Below are 21,733 nucleotides of genomic sequence, written 5' to 3' on the forward strand. Positions count from 1 at the left end.
GCTCTGTCAGTTTCACCTCCCCTTCTAAGAGGTGAAGAGGAAATAAATTCTGAGCAGCCATCTCCCTGGCTCTGTAGAGAGGGGAAATTGATAAAGCCTTCCGATCCCTTTTAAAACTCAGCTTCCCAGCTAACACTGCGACTCCCTTCACGTGCTCCTCCTCGTGTAATTCATCTCTTGTAGCTTAGCTCTGAGTCACTGCTTGACAGCTGTTGACAATTGGTTGAAAGTAAACAAATTTAAATTGAACCCAGACAAGACGGAAGTGATGCTGGTTGGAAAAGAAGAAATCTTGAAGGACATCATGCTACCGACCTTTGATGGGGTTCAGTTGACTCAGGCTAACACAGTTAAGATCCGTGGTGTTATACCACACCCAACACTGATGCTAAAAAAGCAAGTAAATGCTGCAGCAAAAAAAAAAAAAACACCTTCTCACAGCTCAGAGTAGCCTAGAAGATGGCCCCATATCTTGACACGGCCAATCTGGAAAAAATGTTGAATATATTTTCCCACTGTAAGTTGATACGATGTGCCACTGGAACCAACAGGCCAGTTGCGATCCACGGTTGGGTAAAAGGTGTTATACATTTTAATATTATTGTAATTCCTATCTGATGTAGGTAACACCATGAAACAACAGTATAATGATAGTCTGTAATTATTGTTGGTTGCTTATTCCAGTATCAAGTGATAGCATCAGTCCAGTTACAGCAACATAAAAATATCATTTCAAGCTTCTAAGAGGTTTGCCTTGCTAATCTTCTCCCTTGTAAGTGGAGATGGGGGAGCTGAAAATGTATTGGAGTGACACTTGAAATCTGTAGCTACATTCGTCATTCTGCCAAGAACAGGGAGAGAACCTGCCTGAACACCAGCAGGAAAACAATTTGCTGAAATAGCTGAAGCAGTAAGTTGCAACTCATTGAAAACCATCCCTGGCACCCTGCTACATGATCAACAACTGTTGAAGTGGGACTTGAAATATGGGCTTGATGATGCAAAACAGAAGATATATAACGCATACTTTGGACTGACCTCCACTTGGTGGAATGTGATAACCAGCATCGGCAGAGCTATCTGCATCTCTCAGATGAAATCATCTGAGACACGATTGCCCCGGTCGTGAGTGTTCAAAGATACTACTCCGATGCCAGAACTCAGAGCGTGAAATGCGAATATGTAACTTGTTCCACTTGTACTTTAATCAAATCCAGGATTTTTTTTCCCCTACCCAGATTGGCTCTCAACTCCTAGGTCTGATTCTCATTGAGGCAGGTAAAGATTTATGTGATCGAGCATGTTTCAGTTTAAAACAAATCCCTTGCACAGAATAAAATAGATGGCAGATAGAAGGTTTTTAGCCTGGTAGCCTCCTTGACATGCCAGTTTTCTACATGTGCATGCTGCTTTTATGGGGACCATTAAATCATACAATTTCCCTCCTTCAGCCTGACGTGGTGCACCCCTGACAGATTTGCCATCTTACTTTAAAAGGAAAAACAGGTGGTTTACACCACTCAGTGGTTCTGTCTTGCACTTCACACAATACAGATCTGTCTGCTCTGTTTCTCCAACGCTACATCTCTACTCAGCTCCAGGGCTTTTATGTTTTTGACAGCTGAGACATGCATTGCACACTTTAAAATGTTTTCTTTTTAAAAATAAGAATGACCTCCATTACTGAGGGCGCAAGATTAGGACTGCCAGCATCCAGGTGCAGCCTAAAGTTCTCCCCAAATTACTATTGTTCTCCAAACTAAAGAGATCAGTACTCCCAAAGGAAATGGCAACTTCTGAGGGCAGACTCCATGCTTCACATCCCACTGAGTTCCCTCTCCTCCTCAAACCTCACCCTCCCACATACCATTCCCAAATCTCCAGGAATTTCCCAAGCAAGACTTGGCGATCCTAGGCAACATGGCATGTAGCCGCTCTTTGCTCCTTGCCATATTGGTTTTCTTGTTATAATCTTACCTGATTTATTATTCTTAGTTTTGTAAAACACCTTGGAGGTTTTTGAATAGAAAGGTGGGGGGAAACCCTTAAAAAGTAAACCCTTTTAGAGAAGCCACCAATTTTAATTAATATTAAAATAATCACTTTTCTGAGTGTGCGTCATCATTGTAGGGAGGTAAGCCCAAAGCTGTAACAAAGAGACAACAAGGCAATCTTTAAAGAAAGTAATTCTGCTGCACTGGGAACAGCTGAGTGATCCAGAGACAAAACAGAATTGACCCACCCTTAGGAAGTTGACTGAAAGAACAGAAAGAGACACGGTCAGAGCAGGTAGCTTCTTCTGAGGGAAGCTAATTTGGGTTAATAGGAAGCTTCAAGGCTTTTTTTCAGCTGGAACGCGGTGGAACGGAGTTCCAGAACCTCTTGAACATGGTCACATGGCTGGTGGCCCCGCCCCCTGATCTCCAGACAGAGGGGAGTTTAGATTGCCTTCCACGCCGTGGTGCGGAAGGCAATCTAAACTCCCCTCTGCCTGGAGATCAGGGGGCGGGGCACCAGCCATGTGACCATTTTCTCCGAGGGCAACCCACTGAGTTCCACCCCCTCTTTTCCCAGAAAAAAAACCCTGGGAAGCTTTAATTATTTATTTCTTTATCTAAGGTTGCACTCTTGCAGTTCCCATTTCAAGGTAGCCAATACATCATCCTCTGCAAAAAAAAAAACAATTTTATTCTCAATTTGAGGGCGGAGAGCCACGCTCTTGCCTCCAAAGATGTTTGGCCAAATTCTGCCCACAATGCAACATTTGAGACACAACAGGGTACAGTCAACCATTTTCTTAGAATTTGAGCAAGGCTGAATTATATTTTCAGATATTGCTTTAGTCCAAGTAGCTGAACTGTAAAGCATTAGGGAAACCACTTTCAAGTTAAAAGCCTGTAGAGCCCCGGGAATGTACTTCTCTCCCTTATTATAGAAGAACCTGATTACAGCATTTGCACAGGGTTTTGCTTTGTTAAACACCATTCTGAGTTGGGGATTCCAAGATAAGTCTGCCGAAAACAGAATCCCAAAATAAGAGACGGTCCTAACTTGTTCAATATTAAATCTGTTGATTGATCATTGTAACAGGGACTATCTCCTACTTTTGGTGAAGACTAGGATCTTTGATTTCTGGTAGTTAATCACCAGACTCTCATGCAGAGAATAGTTGGGAAAGATTTGCAAGGCCCTTTGCAGACAAACTCTGGGGTAAGACAAAATGGCGGCATCATCCGCATAAAGCAAGACAGGGACCCTAGTCTCAACTAATTTAGGTGGATGGCATTGTCCTTCAAAATTAGATACTAAATCATTTAAGTATAAATTAAACAGAAAGGGAGCTAGTAAATAGCCCTATCTTGCTCCTTTTTCCAGGTTAAATGAGTTTGTTAAATGTTCTTCATGCCCATAGTGCACTTGAGCAATTGCGCCACAATATAGTTGTTGTATAAGTTCTAGGAACCTTTTGTCAGTGGTGGCTTGGGCAAGTTTACTCCACAATTTGGGGCAATTTATAGAGTCGAAGTCCCCTTTAAAACCAATAAAGGCCACATATAATCACCCCCTTTTAAAGGGTGAATATTTCTCAGCCAGATGGTAAAGGACTAGGCAGTGGTCATAAGTTGAGAAGCCCGGTTTGAAACCAATCTGCTCATGACCCAGCAAAGCTTCTGATTCCATCCAATCCAAAAGTTTCCTAAGTAAGAGGATACAGCTATCCCAATGAAGAAAAAAGGTTATTTGGCCAATAACAAGCATTCATCAGATTTAAATATTGGGACTAGAGGTGTGCACAAACCGAAATACAAACCAACATTTGTCACGAACTGGGGCAGTTCGTGGTTCGCAAACCGGCAGTTCGTCAGAGCCCATTTCTGACGAACCACCACGAACTTTAGGCTGGTTCATTTGGTTTGTTTTTCGGTTCATTGTTGCAGACAGCCTGGTGCCGATTGATCAGTTTCCTAGGCAACTGGGGGGGGGGAATGGGCTTTCTGCAGCCCCAGAAGTAACCTTCTGCTGCCCCGGAAGTGACGTTTTCACAAACCAAATGAACCAGTTCATGAACCGAGGCACGTTCATGAAAGTTCATGGTTCATGAAACGCGATGAACCATGAACCGCTCAGTTCGGGATTTTCCCAGTTCGTGCCCACCTCTCACTGGGTATATAATCAAATGTAACCATGACTATAATCAAATGTAACCATGATTTAGACATCTGGCAAGATGAATTAATTAAAGTGAACCCTGGGACTAGGACTGTAGTCCACCATTGAGGATCACCCTTAAAAATTTCATTAGGACTTAAATTGGGGCCAGGAGCTTTTCCTAATCTTAGCCTCCTAATAAGACACATGACCTCCTTGTTTAACACATCAGGCCAGGGAGCCAAACAGTCAAGAGAAATAAAATTCGGATTGGAAGCACCAGCATCATAGAATAACTCCCTTAACTGATTTTCCCACAGTTCCTTCATTCATGATGTGGTAGTTTTCCACACAGAAACCCTGATTTTTAAAACTTTCTTTTTACAAGTTCTCCATGGTAAGATGTCTTAGTCAAGAACTGGACTTAGTCAAGAACTTAGTCAAGAACTTAGTCAAGTCCAGTTTCTGTACCATGCATCTGATGAAGAGAACTTGATTCTCGAAAGCTTATGCTACAATAAAATTGGTTAGTCTTAAAGGTGCTACTGGACTCTTTTTGATTTAGTCAAGAAAATGTTTAGGAGGAATAACTGAAAACAGGAGCCATTGTCTCTGTATGTTAAGGGACTTTTCTTGGACTACCTGTTCATAAGAATGTGTTTCATAAGAATGTGGTTTAGGTGGCATGAATATTGCCTCCTTGTATCTCAACTGGACCACAAACCAGAGTGTATTGCACTACCTTTCAATACAAGAGCTGCTTGTTGGGCTGGGAAATAGAGGCAGGAAAACTGCTTTCTTTTTTGCCACAAGATGGCAGTGTTTCCTTTCTAATTTCTTTTTAAAATCTTAAGAATAGTTAGGACAAAGATAAGTTGAGTGTTCTTCGTTTTTTTACTAGAATTCCTATATTCTACCAAAGTGTTTTGAATTTACAAAGTAAAAGCACCTACAGAATTTCTTTGCCAGTATTTTCTGTTGTCCCCCCCACCCACCCACCCACTTGTGGAATTGTCTTCTGAGACCAGCACTCTCATCCTTATATGAGGGCAAAATCATTGGTGCTTTTTGTAATTGATTTTTGATTTTCCATTCCTGCCCTAATTATTTGGAGGCGCACTTTTTCTTTCCAGGTTTATTTTATGTTACTGACCCCTGGGCGATTTTCATCTCTTCCCTAAAAGCATGATTTGACTGTTGTGATGCATACTCTGATTCCATCCAGGTTAGATAACTGTAACACACTTTACGTAGAGTTGCCACGGAAAACTGGAAATTTTAGCTGGTTCAGTAGAGACCACACTACTGTCAAGGGCAGGATACAAAGGTTGTATCTCCCCAATACTGAAAGATCTGCACTGCCAGCCCATTTGTTATCATCAGCGTGGTGTAGTAATTAGTGTGTCAGACTGGGATCGTAGAGATCCTGGTTCAGATCCCCATTGTGCCATGGAACCTTGCTGGATGACCTTGGACCCATCAGCCTAACCTACCTCACAGGGGTGTTGTGAAGATAAAATAGAGGAGACAAATGTCTGCCACTTTGGGGTGACGCTAGTGGGGTATAAATGAAATAAATGGATGAATAAATAAAAATGATTTTCCACCAAAGTTCAGTGTGCTGTTTCTTATCTTTAACAGCCTGGAACCTTGATTGTTGAAGGACTGCCTCTCTCCATATCATACATCCCACAAGCTAAGATCTACATTCCAGCCTCTTGCTCTTTGCTCCTCTGCAGAGGTGAGGTGGGTAGCACAGGTGGTGACAAACCTTTCGAAGATTCTCCCCCTTGAGGCTTGCCTGCTGCCTACCCTACTGTTAACAGCAGCAAGCCGAAATATTTCTTTTTACCCAAGCTTCTAACACAAGTTTTATCTCATCCTTTTAAGCTGGTTGTTTTATGGCATATATGGAGCTATTTTTATTATTATTTTATTACTATTGCTTATAAATGCTGATTAAGCAGCTATTTATGCTCCTTTGTGGTTTTATCATTTTATCGCTCAGTGTTATTAATAATTTTATGCTCCTATTGGTTTTACTTTTTTGTTCGCTGCTTCATGAGAGCTGGTCTAGGAATCTCCTAAATAAAATAAACAAATATTGCTGCTTTCATCTATATTGCTGATTTATTGTTTTGGCTGCTGTAATTTAAAAACAAAAAAACTGTTACTATAAGCCATCAAAAATGTCTGCTGAGTAGATAAATGTTTTAAGAAAATAATAAATCCAATAGCATATTGGTGTTAAAAGATTCTAAGGATACGCAGTTGCTAATAGATCAGAAGATCCAACAAGTCCCAACATTCTTTGCAAGAATCGCAGCTTGCAAAAGTCACCAAATGGTCCACCAGAAATTATCCTGCGCTTTCCCACTGAACCACAATCTAACTTTCTTTACCTTTCTATGGGGCAGAAACTGGAGATTCCTACCTAGATCATTACCAATGTGCAACAAAAATGTTTATAAAAATTATAAGCAGCAACGTTGTAATGAAATAACTTGGATTTCTTTCATTTAGTATTCATTGTATTGAGTACTGGGAGTGCTTGGAGGTGTTTTTTAGAAGCATTCATCTAGTATCATCACCTAGCTGCATGGCATTTTTCTCTTAAGTGCTTTTATACTTTTTTCATAGACTGCATGAGATAACCATTGTCTTAAAACACTTCCGTAAGCTTACATCTTTTCTGCAGGATGACCATTTGGCGGCAATGTTGTAAATAATAGGAGGATTTGCACACCACAGGTTTTAACCCAGGAACTCCAAACAATAGGCATAGTAGGAATATTGTGTTTGGTATGTTAATTAGGTATCAGTATTTGTATAAGTGTGTGATGTTGAATTAGATTTGTTTCAGTATTGGGGTTCACCTGTGGTTCATAAGCTTTGGTTACTGTTCTGGATTTCAGTTTGCTATCGGTTTTTGTCAGCGCAAAACTAGCAAGGAAATATTCTTTTTCACAAAGGAAAAGCACTCTGAACATGATTTCTCACGTTAGTCTTAAAGGCGCTACTGGACTCTTTTTGACGTTAACAAAATCTCCACAACTCTTCTGGGTTTCCAGTGGAAAGTACGAGACGACCAATGCAAAGAAACAGAAAGCTGGCGCAGGAGAGGAGAGAAATGCCGCATCCTTCTCTCATAGACTTTTAAAGCGTTTCTGGCTTCTTGCCCCCATGCCCCTCATAGGAGGGTCAATGTGTACCGGAAGTGCTTATTGTGCACAACTTGTGTTTCTCTTGAGCTCTGAGAGGGGCGGGCCGTCGCAGCCGTCCCCTAACCTCCTCCTCCCTTCCTTCCGAGGAGGGGCGGAGCTGCGGTTTGCACCATAGAGATAAGGAAAGGAAGCGGATCCGGTTTCCTTTCCTAGAGAGGGAGGGTGGCTGTCGCTGACTTCGGCTGGGCGCTGTGGGAGCGGCTCCTCCTAGGTGAGCCCTCGGGAAGGGGGAGGAAGGGTCGCGGGGACGGACCTCTTTGAGCGGTGGGATCCTTGGGGGGGGGGGCCTTGAGTCCTCCCCCCGCCCTCTTTTCGGTGGGTCTCCCTGAGGCTTCGCTTATCCTAACCTCCTTTCGAGTAAATCCACAACTGCAGAAGAGGCAGGAAGCCTTGTCGCAGCAGATCTTCGTTCTGCCCCTTCACCCAGCCCATCCTTACCTGCAGTTTACAGCGCAGTTTGTGCAAAGAATACATAATTCAAGCGGGGGACCCGCAAGGACTTGCCGAGGCGTCTCCCCACACACCCACCCACAATATTCTCTTTTCCCTCCTTTTGGCAACCCCCATAGCCTCACCTCTCCCTGCTTCCTTCTCTTCTTCCCACTCACCCACCAACTTACCTTTAACTGCCCCTCTGTCTTCAGTTTTCCCTCCTTCCTCCTCCCAGCAGCCTCTACCCAGGAAAACTATGGCCCACTTTTGCTGTGCTGGCAACAGGGTCAGACACAATTGCAGGTGGGGAACCTGCAAGAATTGGGCGGGGGGGGCTTGTAATTCCCCTGTATCTCCCCTATCTCCACTCTCTTTCCCTCATCCTGGCAGTTCTCATAGCCTCACCTGTCCCTGCTTTCTCTTCTTCGCGCGCACCAAGCGGCTTACCTTTATCTACCACCCTGTCTTCAGCTTTCGCTCCTTTCCCATAGCAGCCTCTACCCAGGAAATCTAAGTTGGGGGGAGGGGTTAAGTTTTCAGATTTTTCTGCAAACCTGGGGATTTTCTCAGATTTGTAGAAAAATCTGGTTTGTCAATCCATGCCTTCATTTTCTGGATTTAAGTATCCACATATTTTGTCCTGTTGAGAATTTGATATATTGATTGGCAGCACCAAAAATGTTCACATTGGCCATGTTAATATTGACTGTAGTAATGCTACTTTATTTGCTGCAATTTTTGTGCTACAGTCAAACTCACAGAGTAGAGGGTAGATTGACTCTGTGTACTCAGAAATTGTATCATATAGATACTGTTTATTTATAGAGTGCTCTCAGAGTTTAAAGTGCTACATGCATATTACCTTGTAATATTTCCAACCATCCTGTAAATTAGGTTGCTGTTTTCATCCCCATATTCTAGAGACAGGGGTTGAGACTGACAGAGTGGCTTGCCTGGTGTTCGTGTGACAGAGGCATGATTTGAACCAGAGATCTCCTCCCTCACAGCTCCCTTTCTTAACCGCTGTGCTCCACCAAAAAGTTATGAGACCAAAAAAAAATACAGGCTGAGATCTGCTTCTGAAAACTTTTACAAGTCACTACTATGGCAACAGACTGGCAGCCTTTGAAACTTCTGCCCAAATCAACTTGTAAAACGTCTGCAGTGCCACTGCCTTTTCATTTGACTGCTGCAGTGCAAACTACAATGTAGCGTGAATATACAATATCTTTTGTATATTTTGTAGAACCCTGCACAGGAGATCAGTGGTATTATTCCTATATTGTGCCAAGTTGGAGTGGGGTGAGGTTGCCTGCATGAATTGTGGCTTCCTTGAGACCTCATAGTGAATTCATGGTAGAAATCAATTACAAAGGAGGGACTTCCCAATGTCACTCACCTTCTTGGCTACTACATTACACTCATGTATGCTTGTATTTAGATTTTAATCCTACTCTATCCCAAAAGCTTGGTGGTGGAGAGTGCCCTCAAGTCATAGCTGACTAACAGCAACCCCTAGTGGGCTTTCCATGGCAAGTTACGAGCAAAGGTGGTTTGCCATTGCCTACCTCTGCAATCTTGGTCTTCATTGGAGGTCTCCCATACAGTTACTAACCAAGGCCAACCCAGCTTAGCTTCTGAGATCTGACAAGATCAGGCTCACCTGCGTTATCCAGGTCAGGACATCCAAAAGTTTAATATTACAGAATTTCCTGGCTGTTATGTAAAATTGCAGACAGTGAAGTAAAGAGTAGCTCCTCTTCTCTCACCTCACCAACCTGAGACTTTTCTAACACTTGTGCACTACATCGAACTGAGATGCCATGTTGTTTGAAGTGCATTAGGCTAACATGGCTACCTCCCTAGAATATATCAGACACTTGAGCATGAATACAGCAGGAGAGAAGGCAAAACACTGTTACATAAGCAGAAGAAGGCAAGACGCTGTTACATAGTCTTGCCTTCTCTCCTGCTGTATTCATGCTCAAGCGTCTGATATATTCTAGGGAGGTAGCCATGTTAGCCTAATGCACTTCAAACAACAGGGCACCCTAAAAGTTAATTTATTATGGCATTTGACATAATGGGCTCTGGCCCAAGAAAGCTTATGACAGAATACATTCATTTACCCATAAGGTATCATGAGGCTCGTTCCAAATGACAGTTAACTCTGGACAAATGGTAAAACTGACCTGTGTATTAAGTAAGAAGTGCTTACTAAGCCAGGGTTGTATAGTGGTTAGAGGAGGACAGGATGGAGGCAGATTCAGATTCCCTGTTACAGAGAAATTTACATTAGGGCAGTCACTCTCAGCCTAATCTACCTCATAAGGCTGTTGTGAGGATAAAATAGAATAGCGTAGAACCATGTATACTGTCCTGAGTTGCAGTAGCATAGTGATTAAATGGTTCAGCTGCAGATCTGCACTCTGCTAGTTCGACTTCCACTACTGCCATAAACTCTGCAGGTGGCCTTGAGTAAACCACTCATCTCAACTCTAGCTCCCCAGCTGTATTGTGGGGATAATAACACTGACTTTGTTTACCACTGAGTGGGGCACATCTGTCAAGAAGAGCAGTATATAAGTGCAGTTGTTATTACTATTGCTGCAGGAAGAGATCTGTGACTTTGTTCACTGCTCTGATTGTAGCACTAATCTGTCGAGAAGGCCGACATATAAGAACACTGTTGGTTTTGTTGCAGGAAGAATGGGGTAAAAATAAATATTTCAGACTATGTATAGTAGGCTATGTATTGTAATCTAATATGTTTGATCTGTTATGCTTTTGAGCGGTTAGTTTATTGGATATTTCAGTGTGAATTTTTGTAAGCCACCCTAAGCTGTGAAAGGGTGCGTTATGAAACATTTACTAAATAACCAATAATCATGAACGCAGCTTTCTATTCTGCTGTATCCTTCAACATGTGGGACAAGCATGTTTTGAAAGAGTGGGCAAAATATACCTACTCTGTACCATTCTCTAACTATGGTGTTTGCTTTGACAGCAATGTAATTAGAAAATAATTATGGGCGCCCTGGGTCTCCCAGTTGAGCTGATAGCTCACATGGCCAATACACTCACCACGGTACTTCCCTGCTCCCCCCACCCACCCACCCCCTGGTAGTTCTTTATTCCTCCATGTGAATTCCTAAAGTAAAAGCTAATTGAGAGAGAGCTCTTTTACCACCAGGCAAACTACAGGCAAACTGGCATTTTTCTTGTAGGGAAGAGCTGAATAGGTGTGCTAATTAATCCCCTTCATCTCTTTATGTAAGAACTACTTAACTATGCTGTTAAAAATTGTGCCTAGTGCTGTCACTATATGATGGATGGCTCATGACCGTGCTGCCCTTTTCTGTTCCTTCTGTATCCGACAGTATCCAAAACTTTTACGGGCAAGAAAGACATTTAGAAAATGGATAGATTAAATTCAATAGTATCTTTGCCATTTCCAAACTTGGTTGATGGCCAAGTCAGCATAGGACATTTGCTGTCCCTTCTCTCTCTCTCTCTCTCTCTCTCACACACACACACACACACACTCACTCACTCACTCACTCACACACTCACTCGCTCACTCACTCACTCACATACCACACACACACCCCAAAGTACACTAATCTAGCACAGTAAAAATACTTTTAATTCTTGGTGTGGGCATGTATTCCTCCATACTGAAATACTAATTTTGTTAGGACTCTGAAGCAGGATACAACCAGGGACACATGCAAACTAGGTTCTCAGTTTATACAGTTGCTAACAAAATGCCTCTCTCTCCCACTTCCCTCTGCATCTCATTGGCAGTTTTCTTCTAGGAGCCATGATTTCCGAAAGTGGTGCATTTGTGAAGGGCATGATGCTAGGAGGGGTCTTCTGTGTATTGGTCACTCTTCTTGGACACATTAAGATGGACCACAGCACCAAATCTCACGAGCACCGCCACCTTCAGGCTCCCAGAAAGGAGGACGTTTTAAACCTCTCTGAAGATGAGCGCCTGGATCTTAGCCACAGCATCCGTGTCTATTGCATCATCCTCGTCAAACCTAAGGACCTTAGCTACTGGGCAGCTGTGAGGGAGACCTGGAGCAAACACTGTGACAAGGCAGAGTTTTACAGTTCTGAAAAGATCAAAGTATTTGACTCCATTGTGCTTGACACGCAGGACATGTGGATCATGATGAGGAAAGCATATAAACTCGCCTATGAAAATTACAAGGATGACTACAACTGGTTCTTCCTGGCTCATCCCACCACCTTTGCCATAATAGAAAATCTCAAATATTTCCTGCTGAAGCAAGACTCGTCCCAGCCATTTTACACAGGCCGAACCGAGACATCTGGAGACCTGCAGTACGTGAACGGTGATGGAGGGATTGTCTTAAGTATTGAATCACTAAGGCGACTTTATAAAATTTTTGAGGATCCAGACAAGTGTCCAGAACAGGGGGGGATGATTTGGAAACTGTCTGAGGATAAACAGTTAGCTGTCTGCTTGAAGTACACAGGGGTGCAGGCTGAAAATGCAGAAGATTCTGAAAAGAAGGATATCTTCAACACGAAGTCAGTTGGTTCTCTTATTAAAGAGGCAATGTTAAGTCACCCCCAACAGGTGGTAGAAGGGTGTTGTTCAGATATGGCCATCACGTTCAGTGGGTTGTCTCCTAATCATATGCATGTGATGATGTATGGAGTCTACAGGCTCCGAGCATACGGACACAGTTTTAATGATGCCTTGGTTTTCCTACCTCCCCCAGGCTCTGATAATGACTGATGACATTGTTACACTAGATGTGTATAATGCATATAGAATATGTGGTCATAATGTACAGCATCTTTCAACAAACAGCATGTACATAAGCTGGTACAAATTTTGTATTTGATGGTATTGGTGTAATGATTTCTTCTCTGGCACAACCTGCTTTCACAAGTGAGACAGGAGGTCTTTTTTTTAAAAAAAATCCTTTTTATACAGACTTAAAGATCACATGAGAAACCATTCAAGGTTTCATTGTCAATACAATGTATAGTTATGTAAATATTTAATAAGAAAATATCCATGATCTACTTTAAATTAAATCTATTTTTACAGAATTTTGATGGGTTTTTTAGTATCTCTAGGTTTTCCGAAATGGTCAAATGAGAATGCAAATTTGCTATTAAAGTCTTCAAATGTTTCCTTCTGACTTGTGCATAGACATCTCAGTCTTTTTGCTCCTTTTAAGATGAAGCCTACTCTCTTGTAACTTTTGTGTCATAAAGGGAGTACGGGGGGCAGCTTTGGCAGCAACAGGGCCATCTGAGTGAGGCTGGGCTGGGCAATACTTCATCTTAGTCCTCTACCCTACCCCCAAAGTCCTGCATCAGCATCACAAGCAGTGCAGTGGTTTAGGTTCATTATAGCACCAGTTTTTGTCTTCTTTACATTGTAATTTTAGAAATGTTTTTACCATTTTAGTGTGCTACCTTGAGTGCACTGAATTGCTTATCAGATGTTGCATCCTATCAATTACATGTAATCTGCTTTGAGTCTCAGTGAGAAAAGTAGATTAAACAAATATTGAAAGGGTATAAAATGCTCTAAACTATTACAGAAAGCATGCAAGGGCATACAGTATTAAGGAATTAATACTGTTCTGAAGGCTGTAGTCCCTTAATGATGCATGACTAGGTACCCTACTGTGTCCCTAGCCTGGACACTGGAAGCTATTTTAGATATGCCCAAGAACCTGGGCAGGCCAAGCAGAATGATCAACTTTATGATAACATATTATGCTACTTTTGGAAGTTTCCTCAGTTTCTAAGGAAGTGTAGCATATGAGCTGTATCATGGTTGAGAGGTATATCCTTTTGGTCTTGCAGAACTAATTGCACTCTTTGGCTGGGATCCAGGTGCGTCAGTTTAAAATAGGATGGGAATGGCTAAAGATCTGCTGGCCAACTGGAAATATGAATCTTTCACTTTTTATAGGGGCAATGTACCCACAGCACCATATCACGACTGAAACATCTTGCAACAGCCCCATGTAGGCCCTTCGCTGTGTTCTGGCTTCTCTTTTACACACCTTGTTGATAGTGTTTGAACACTGCTCTCATTTTTAAGGGGACTTTGCAAAAATCTGCAAGTTTATTTTACCACCTAAAAATATCAGCCTGTTGCATGAAGAGTCGCTTTACCCACTGGCCTCTGAAACCTCAGTCCAGGTGGTGGTGTTGTAGATCAAGTTACTCAACTTGTTAAGCAGTTGACATTCTTTCCACTCCTAAAGGAAATGAGTTCAACTCACCGCTTTTAAAAATATGTGGTGGAGTTGGCAGCAGGGAAGTGGGGGGGGGAGAGAGAGAGAACGTGGAAAATACATGAAGCTGCCTTATATGAAAATAACAATAAACCAGGGCTGATATATACCTTCCCTTACCGTTCCCATTCCATCATCAGCAGATTAATCTCATGATTGTTTGTCAGTGTTTTTTAAAACTAAAAACTATTTATGTTCAAGGTTGAGTGTTTAGAAAAGCATCTCAACAGGAACTGAGCATTCACTTGATTTATTTAGTGTAGTCACAGGACAAAATAAATTTGTACATTCAGTCACACGTTAAAAACAAGAATTACAAAGTAGTCCATGTTTACTGGAAGTGCATTCCTCATGTGCTGCGCATGTTCTGCTGCTTCACTTGTATGTCTTCATGTGCCACAGCCCATCATTTAAATAGTGGATATTTTCAATGCCAATTCCTTTGTTGACTTTCTCACTTTAAGAGGAGTGGGAGGCAGGAAAAAGAAAAGCATATTTCCAGTGAAATTTAATTGGACTATATAGCCCAATAGGACTAGTCTCCAAATCAACTTGTCATCTAGTTCAGTTCAGCAAGAGAATCTTCCATTGACATCAAGCAGAATCTACACCACCAAGATTTTGTGCAGACACACCATTTACTGCTGAGTGGGGAAAGAAGCTGCACTGCAGCCAATGTCAGAGAGGTCTTCCTGGGCTTTTGCAAGCAAAGTTGCAAGTCTGAATTCTAATCCCTCCCCTCCTTCCAGCATACCAATCCTCCCTTAAAACAAAAATCTTGCTCACAAACACGGAAGAGGGCTGGCTCCCAACTCCTATTAGCATGCAATTAGAAATGGCCTTCTGGAGCATTCTGTCAGCAACTCGTTTCACCAAAAATTGTGCCTGCCATCCCTCCAACTCCAATGACCTACTCTGAAGTCATTGTGCCACAAACACGATCTTATTCACCCCACACTTTAGCCTCTTGGTTGTTTTAATGGTGCATCTGAGAGTGCTCACGTTAGGCCCAGGAGCCTCTGGTTGCTGATCTAGTGCAAAGCCTTACAAAAAGATTTCCTTATTTTCATATTTGCTAAGAACCTTGAAAATTGCTGGCAGCAAAAAATGCAACAGAAAGTGACTAGGGAGCACGGCCTAAAGTTCTGCCCAAAAACATCTGCAACCCACTTTCATATGTGAGAATCTTGACAGTTCATAATTAAAACTACATTTCATACTTTGAAAAAAAATGCATGTTTTAGGAAACACAATGAAGGATCTTCCATCATTTGCGGCTGCTGGGAAGAGCCAGGAATCGCAGCCTCTGCACTTGCCTGGGTGTAAAGAAAAGCCTCACTGACAAGGGACAAGAACCTCTGGTTGCTAGGGTCTCGCACTCCAGGGGCACGGGCCATTTCCCTCAAGGCCATCACAGAATATTTAAAGAGCAGCAACTGGAGCAAGAGCAACAGGAGCATCTCAGCCCTGAGTAGAGGCCAATTCCTATCACCGCCCTTTCAGTGCCTTCATCTGATGCCTTATATGGCCGTTAAAAATTATTATTTTAATTACATCTCAATTTACTCTTATTATTGCTGGGCAGGAAGGTGGTGTGTACATTAAATAAATATTTGCAACCTAAGAACTGCACATTCTTGCAAATTCAGCTGTGATTCACAAAAAAAAATGGGGGAGGGGTAAGTGTACATTTACACCCAATAGTAAGGGAACAAGAAAAGGGTTTTCCATTATGATCTTCAAAGGAAAGGAAACTGAACAGTTTATGATGGTACCACACAAGCTTAGAGGGCATGACTGCCTTCTGCATAGCTCCTCCTAGCTATGAAAAATATGCAAGAGTCATAGAGGGCACTGTTTCCACATCAGTGGGAGGAAGAGCAATGCCAGGCTAATTCTGAATTAATTTATGGAACCAACAGTGCAAGAATAATGTTGGCCCAAGATGCAGCTCTACAGTCATTCTTGACTGTAGAGCTGCATCTTGGGCCAACATTATTCTAGAGAATGATAGCATTTCCCTTTTTAAAATCAAGACTTACATGTCGTCTGCTGACATCTTCATGACTCCAACACACAGCGCATGTTGCTTTCCTTCGGCCATTATTGCCTACAACAATTCGTTTAAGGAACAAATCTCAAATATTCTTAAGCAAAAAAAAACAAAAAAGAAAACACCTTATCAAAATGATCACTGCAATGAGAGCATCCTGGAACAACTAGTTAAATATGTAGATGTAAGAATACTACAAGGTCTGACATATATACTGCTAGACAGTTTACTTGTTGAGAAAAAAACTTCCTAAATCTTTTTAAAAGTGTATTTGCATAGGCTCCCAGTGGTCTCCCAAGAGACTCAATAGGGCTGCTCCTGCCTGCATAGACTCAGCAGCTCTGGATTATCTTGCAAAACTTTGTCAGGGTCTTCAACCTTTTTAAGCTCCCTACAAGGACATATTTGGCCATCATGTACCAAGTGTCAACAGTCATCCTTCCTGGAGGAAGGAACCCCACACTGAACTGTAGAATCCAAAGGTTAACCTGGAACTTCCTCAAGCCAAAATTCAAAGAAACCAATACAAAGATGAACACCATGGTAATCATAAGTTTGCTTTCCTTGACCACCTGATGTCTAACTGCCTGGGCAGAGAACCCATTAAGATTTTACTATAAAATCCTACATGATCAGAAACTCACATACCCGAAGGGCAGCCTGTCCGGATAGGAACCTGTGCACCAACTTAGAGCTGCTCAGAGGTTCTCTTCTGACTGGGTCCTCTCTTAGGTTTATTTATTCAGCTATAGCTCAAACAGCCATTTTTGGCCACCATGCCAGCCCTCTGGAGCAGCCTCCCTGTGAAGGTAAGGATAGCCCCCATCCTGGGGTCATAGGCTTTTTAAAGCCTTTCTGTTAAAAAAGGCACTACATGGAGGCTGAGGCTTTTTCCATTGGCGGTTTCATCAGCACTGTACAAACCATTTTGAGCCTGTGTAGGTGGGAAAGGCAGAATATAAATATATACTGCTAGACAGTTTACTTATTGAGAAAAAAACCTTCCTAAATCTTTAAATACAAATAAACCACAAACTCCCAAACACAGTTTAGTGTGATTCTAGAGGGACACAGAAGACCAGTGCTTGGTCCAGCCTTTGTACTGAGAAAGAGGAACAGAGGTTGGATTGAAGAACTTATTTAAGGGACTGAATGACTTTAAAAAAAACAACAGGACACTTCAGAAACTATAAGGAGTTGTATTATAAGACGGTTCCTTCAGTCAATGTCCTCAGACCTATAACCCATCAGACTAATACTGCAAACTGACTAGAAAAAACAACACTAATACAAAACTTTGCTCTTCTTCATGCAAGTAATTCTTCCCATGTGCTACAGTGAAAGCCAAACTATCCTGCTGGTCCCTTGCCTGTTTTGTTCCGCTCCACTGTCTAATGAGATCTTTTGTGCCTACCCAGAGTGATATGGATTGATATTTTATTGTTTTGTGATTTTAAATTGTACTGTATATATATATATTGAAATTGTGGTTTTATGATGTTGTGACCCATCCTGAGCCCACTCATGGGGACAATGGGATATAAATCCAACAAATAAATAAATAAAATAAATACAGCCCCACAAAGCAACTTCCCAAGGATACTACAATTGTATCTGCAGCAGCAGGGTAAAGTTTTGCTCCAGGAGACGTCAGACCAGGACACATTATATTTGCTCCGCTAAGTACAAATTTAATGGCTCCTTTATCAACCTGTTGATGTGGTAGAATGAATGGATCTAGGAAAGGAAAAACGTTAGTATCAGAGCAGATACAGCAATAATTGGGCTCAGTAATATAGCTGAACATCTAATGCAAGCATTATTGAGTGTATGTCAGCAAGAGTCTATTTTCTAAGATGAAGTGAACTGAAGAGAACTTACTATGCTGTTGACATTGTTATCAAGTCACTTCCTTACACACCCTCAAAATACAGTATTCAAGTTTCCCTTAACAATTCATTCTCTGATACAAGCTCTCTTATATTTTGTCTGCTTTGTATCTCAATCCACATGGATAAAAATTAAAATGAGCACATGGTCTTCCCTTCAGCTCCAATCCCAAATCCTCCTCATCTACAAGGAATTGTCAGAAGTAGCAGTTGACCTTAGATTTTACCTACTCTCGGATGCAGAACCCAAAATTTTGTTGAGTCCACAACAACATTATTTTGTAGTACTTGGAACATTCCAGGAAACTTGCAAATTGTATCCAAAAGACTGCAGTTTAATATCTACTTAATACAAACAAGGAGGTTCATATATATATATATCAAAACGTGAAAGAAAAAAGGATTAAGGAAAAAAAGACTAGGGACCAACAACACCAAGAAAGAATATATTTGAAGAACAGCTCCAGCCATCCTAGAACAACACATTTGGCAAATAATTTTTAAAAACTCAAACAAAAGTGTTGCAATGTTATCAGATTAACTGCCACAGAAAGCAAAGCACAAGCTGAAAGCAAGAAAAGGTGAGAAACATAAATACAGAATGGAAAGAACAGGCAATCTATGTACTACACACAGTAAGTATACAAAGCTAAAAGCAGACAACAGAATCTGGAAAGCTTCACCATAAAACATGCAAATAGCCACAATGCAAAGAAGATGCAGCTTAATACAAACAGTTAATGAGTGAGCTCTTACACTGTAACTGTGCACAACGTTTATCACAGACATTCAAGTGTAGGTAAGGAGTATGTTTTAATAATTTGCTTCTCCCCATAGTGCCTGCATTTTTTCTTCCACACTTACATTTATGAAGTAATCTCAGTGTAGGATAAAAAGGCCCTTCCCTTTGCCTGAAGAACAGCAATTCTCCATTTACTGTAAGGATTTCTATATGTTCATGACTGGAAGACACAAGGTTAACTGAAGTTTTAATAGGTGATTTCAAATGGGGATTGGGGTTTTTTATCCAAGAGAAATAATTTATCCCTTGCATGTTTACAACATTTTCTGTGTTACACAACATAGCTTAAAGGACTATATCATCCAATTTATCCACTCAGCTAGATAAAAATCATGATTCAGGATAGGCCTCCTCACTGGAATTAATATTCCTTGTAAAACCCAAAGAACCAGATTTGGCCTTCTGGTTCTTTGTAGTTCACAAAATATAGAAAAACACTTTTAAAATTTGATCAAGCAAAACACCAGTTTTGATATTCTATCATTATTATCGCTGGCCCAGGTAAATACAGTAAGAGCAATTTGAAGATCAGTGTAAAAGGAGATACTCACCATCGTACTATCTTGACAGGGTCTTTCTTTGGCATAATTTGGTTTAGCCATGGCTCAATACCAGGAAACTGATCTATCAGTTGGTTCTTAATGCCTTTAATAACAGATGTTTTTAACTGGATGCAGTTGGATACATTCTCCTTTTCATCAAATCTGTCAAATAAATGAAAGTGTTTCTGAAGTGATCTCCAGATTCACAACTCATCCCTACCTCATTAATTTAACCGTAAGTCAGCCATATACTTGAGAGACTTATGACATGGCGGGGGGTGGGGTGGGGGGAACACACCTTAAGCCTCCAATAATCTTATGGATGACTCCTTAAAATATCGTTCTGGTATTTCAGGTATTCTCCCATTCTGATTTTAATAATATTGTTCCTTGGCTCGTCTTGTGACTGTAATAAACCTTTGATTGATTGATTGATAATATTGTTCCTTTTGTGTAAGCTTATTTCCATGTTACTGTGCCTTCTGCATCACCCAGAATGATACATATTTCATGAGTATGCTTGGCAACTGACATTTTAAGCAGTTGAGTATCAATTAAGGATTTAATAATTGCATGCAATTATAACAATTAACAATTATAACAATTAACATTTAAATATCTAGCCTTTATAGAAGGGTACTCTGACCCTTTTCTTTTACAAGAATCCCCATGCTCCACAAGCATGCACTGTAAAAAGCATGCACTCCTGCAAGACAGGAGAGACTGCTTTTTTATATATTCCTGGCATAACTTCGCTGAAGCAGGGAACAGGCTCTTATTTTAAAAGATCACAAGCAGCTTGTTGAGTTTGGCCAGTGTCTGCCTATTCCAGCATTCTCTGCAAGTCCCAGCAACTAGCATGCATTAAATGTTTGCTGTTGTAATTCCCACTATTAGCTAATCACACTTTTTTGATTCCTGGAATTTTACAAAAGGTCTATGATAACTCAAATGCTAAAGCAGCCAAAGGTACACTTTCAGACCATTCTTGCTCTAAAGTTTCTAGAGGCCTATGCCATTTGAAAGTCCCCACACTCAGCACAAAAAAGATCTCTTCCTACAAGTCTACAATAACAACTGTGCTTATATACTACTCTTCTAGACAGATTAGTGCCCATTCAGAATGCCGAACAGTCTTGTTATTATCCCCACAATACAGCCGGGGCTGAGAGGAGTGGCCCACTCAAGGCTGCCTGCTGAGCTCATCGTGACAGTAGTGGGATCTGAACCAGCAGAGTGCTGATTTGCAACTTAACCATTCCAATGCCTTTATCTCCTCCTGTGTTTTTTGCCTTTAACCATCAACACTGTGCCTCCTACTCCTACAGCAGACTCAGTCCCCACCTGGGTTTTGGGTAATCTATAAAGTCCTATCTTTCCGCATACCCTGTGCAAGCAGAGGCCGCTACTTTATCTGCAGGTGGCCTAGTTTCACTGCGTTTGAGATCAGCACGCTCCCCGGTCATTTTACCATTAAGATACGATTATGCTACATTTAACCCCATAGCTTCTCCGGGGAGCTCAGGGAGTAAACCCCCCTCCCCGTTTATTCTCACGATAACTTTAAACCCGCTGCGCCCGAGGAACCCCGCGCCCTCGGACATCCTCTCTGGGCTGGTTTCCTGCTTCGCTCCCCACTCACTTCTTAAACATCCTGGGGCGCTGGGTCCCCGCGCGACCGGGCGGAGCGAGGGCCTGGGAGGGCGGGGGCTGGCACCCACTAGCTCCCGACTCGTCCCTCCTTGCTCTTGCACGCGGCCCCTCAAGCCCACCTTCTCTTCTGCACCAGCCGTAAAGGTAGCCCGCGTCGCTTTACGGCCTTCGCGTCGTAAAGCGCCGCCCTGCCGCACCTTTGCCGAGCCAAGGAAACACCCTGAATCGCTTGCGAGAACGGAGGGAAGCCAAGACTACACCTCCCAGGAGGCAATTCGTGTGGGAAACGGAAAGGACCTCCCTTTTCTAATCTCGGTTTAGCCGTTGCCATGGAGACTTTCATCCGTTTATATTGGCCTTCAGACGAAATTAGACGCAAAAAACCGATTTCAAGTGCCTTATTTACGCATTATCCCTGTTCTAGATAGTCCAGACAAGCCCGATCTTGTTATATCTTGGAAGCTAAGCAGGGTTGACCTTGCTTAGTAATTAGATAGGAGTCCTCCAAAAACCAAGGTTGCAGAAGCAGGCAATGGCCTGTTAAGCTCATGCCTGGAAAACCACAGTCCGACTCACCATAAATCAGCTGTCTTGACAGCACTTTCCTCCACATTGAGTTGCCCCAAACACAAATGCCACCTCACTTTTGAAATGGCAATAATAGTAGCAGGGTAATTATGTTACTCCGTT

The 21,733-nt window shown here is 41.9% G+C and overlaps 2 protein-coding genes across 3 annotated transcripts; one reads left to right on the forward strand and one right to left on the reverse strand.

The window, feature by feature from the left end:
• The first annotated feature begins 7,525 nt into the window (after window positions 1-7,525).
• Window positions 7,526-12,982, forward strand: C1GALT1C1 (C1GALT1 specific chaperone 1). Of its 2 annotated transcripts, none has more exons than XM_054996614.1 (2): window positions 7,526-7,584; window positions 11,613-12,982. In XM_054996614.1, the coding sequence occupies exon 2, from the start codon at window positions 11,629-11,631 to the stop codon at window positions 12,577-12,579; it is 951 nt and encodes a 316-aa protein (XP_054852589.1). In that variant the 5' UTR covers window positions 7,526-7,584; window positions 11,613-11,628; the 3' UTR covers window positions 12,580-12,982. The 2 variants fall into 2 exon arrangements, with proteins under 2 accessions (XP_054852589.1, XP_054852590.1); XM_054996615.1 differs by having other exon boundaries at window positions 7,533-7,584; window positions 11,624-12,982.
• A 1,356-nt stretch (window positions 12,983-14,338) lies between these two features.
• Window positions 14,339-21,214, reverse strand: MCTS1 (MCTS1 re-initiation and release factor). Its single transcript, XM_054995719.1, has 6 exons — window positions 21,033-21,214; window positions 19,400-19,552; window positions 18,911-19,008; window positions 17,761-17,894; window positions 16,147-16,214; window positions 14,339-14,561 (listed from the first exon to the last, which is right to left on the reverse strand). The coding sequence occupies exons 1-6, from the start codon at window positions 21,041-21,043 to the stop codon at window positions 14,480-14,482; spliced, it is 546 nt and encodes a 181-aa protein (XP_054851694.1). The 5' UTR covers window positions 21,044-21,214; the 3' UTR covers window positions 14,339-14,479.
• Between the last annotated feature and the right edge of the window lie 519 nt (window positions 21,215-21,733).

Source organism: Eublepharis macularius, chromosome 13 (assembly GCF_028583425.1).
Source record: "Eublepharis macularius isolate TG4126 chromosome 13, MPM_Emac_v1.0, whole genome shotgun sequence".
Classification (NCBI taxonomy): Eukaryota; Metazoa; Chordata; class Lepidosauria; order Squamata; family Eublepharidae; genus Eublepharis; species Eublepharis macularius.

What these genes read in the sequence shown, in the direction of transcription:
- C1GALT1C1 (XM_054996614.1), top strand. Translation starts at nt 11,629, where the DNA reads ATGATTTCCGAAAGTGGTGCATTTGTGAAGGGCATGATGCTAGGAGGG.
- MCTS1 (XM_054995719.1), bottom strand. An exon ending in ACTGAGATTACTTCATAAAT is followed by an intron (nt 17,895 to 18,910) that starts GTAAGTGTGGAA and finishes TTCCTTTCCTAG; the next exon opens with ATCCATTCATTCTACCACAT. An exon ending in CTGCTGCAGATACAATTGTA is followed by an intron (nt 16,215 to 17,760) that starts GTATCCTTGGGA and finishes GAATTGTTGTAG; the next exon opens with GCAATAATGGCCGAAGGAAA.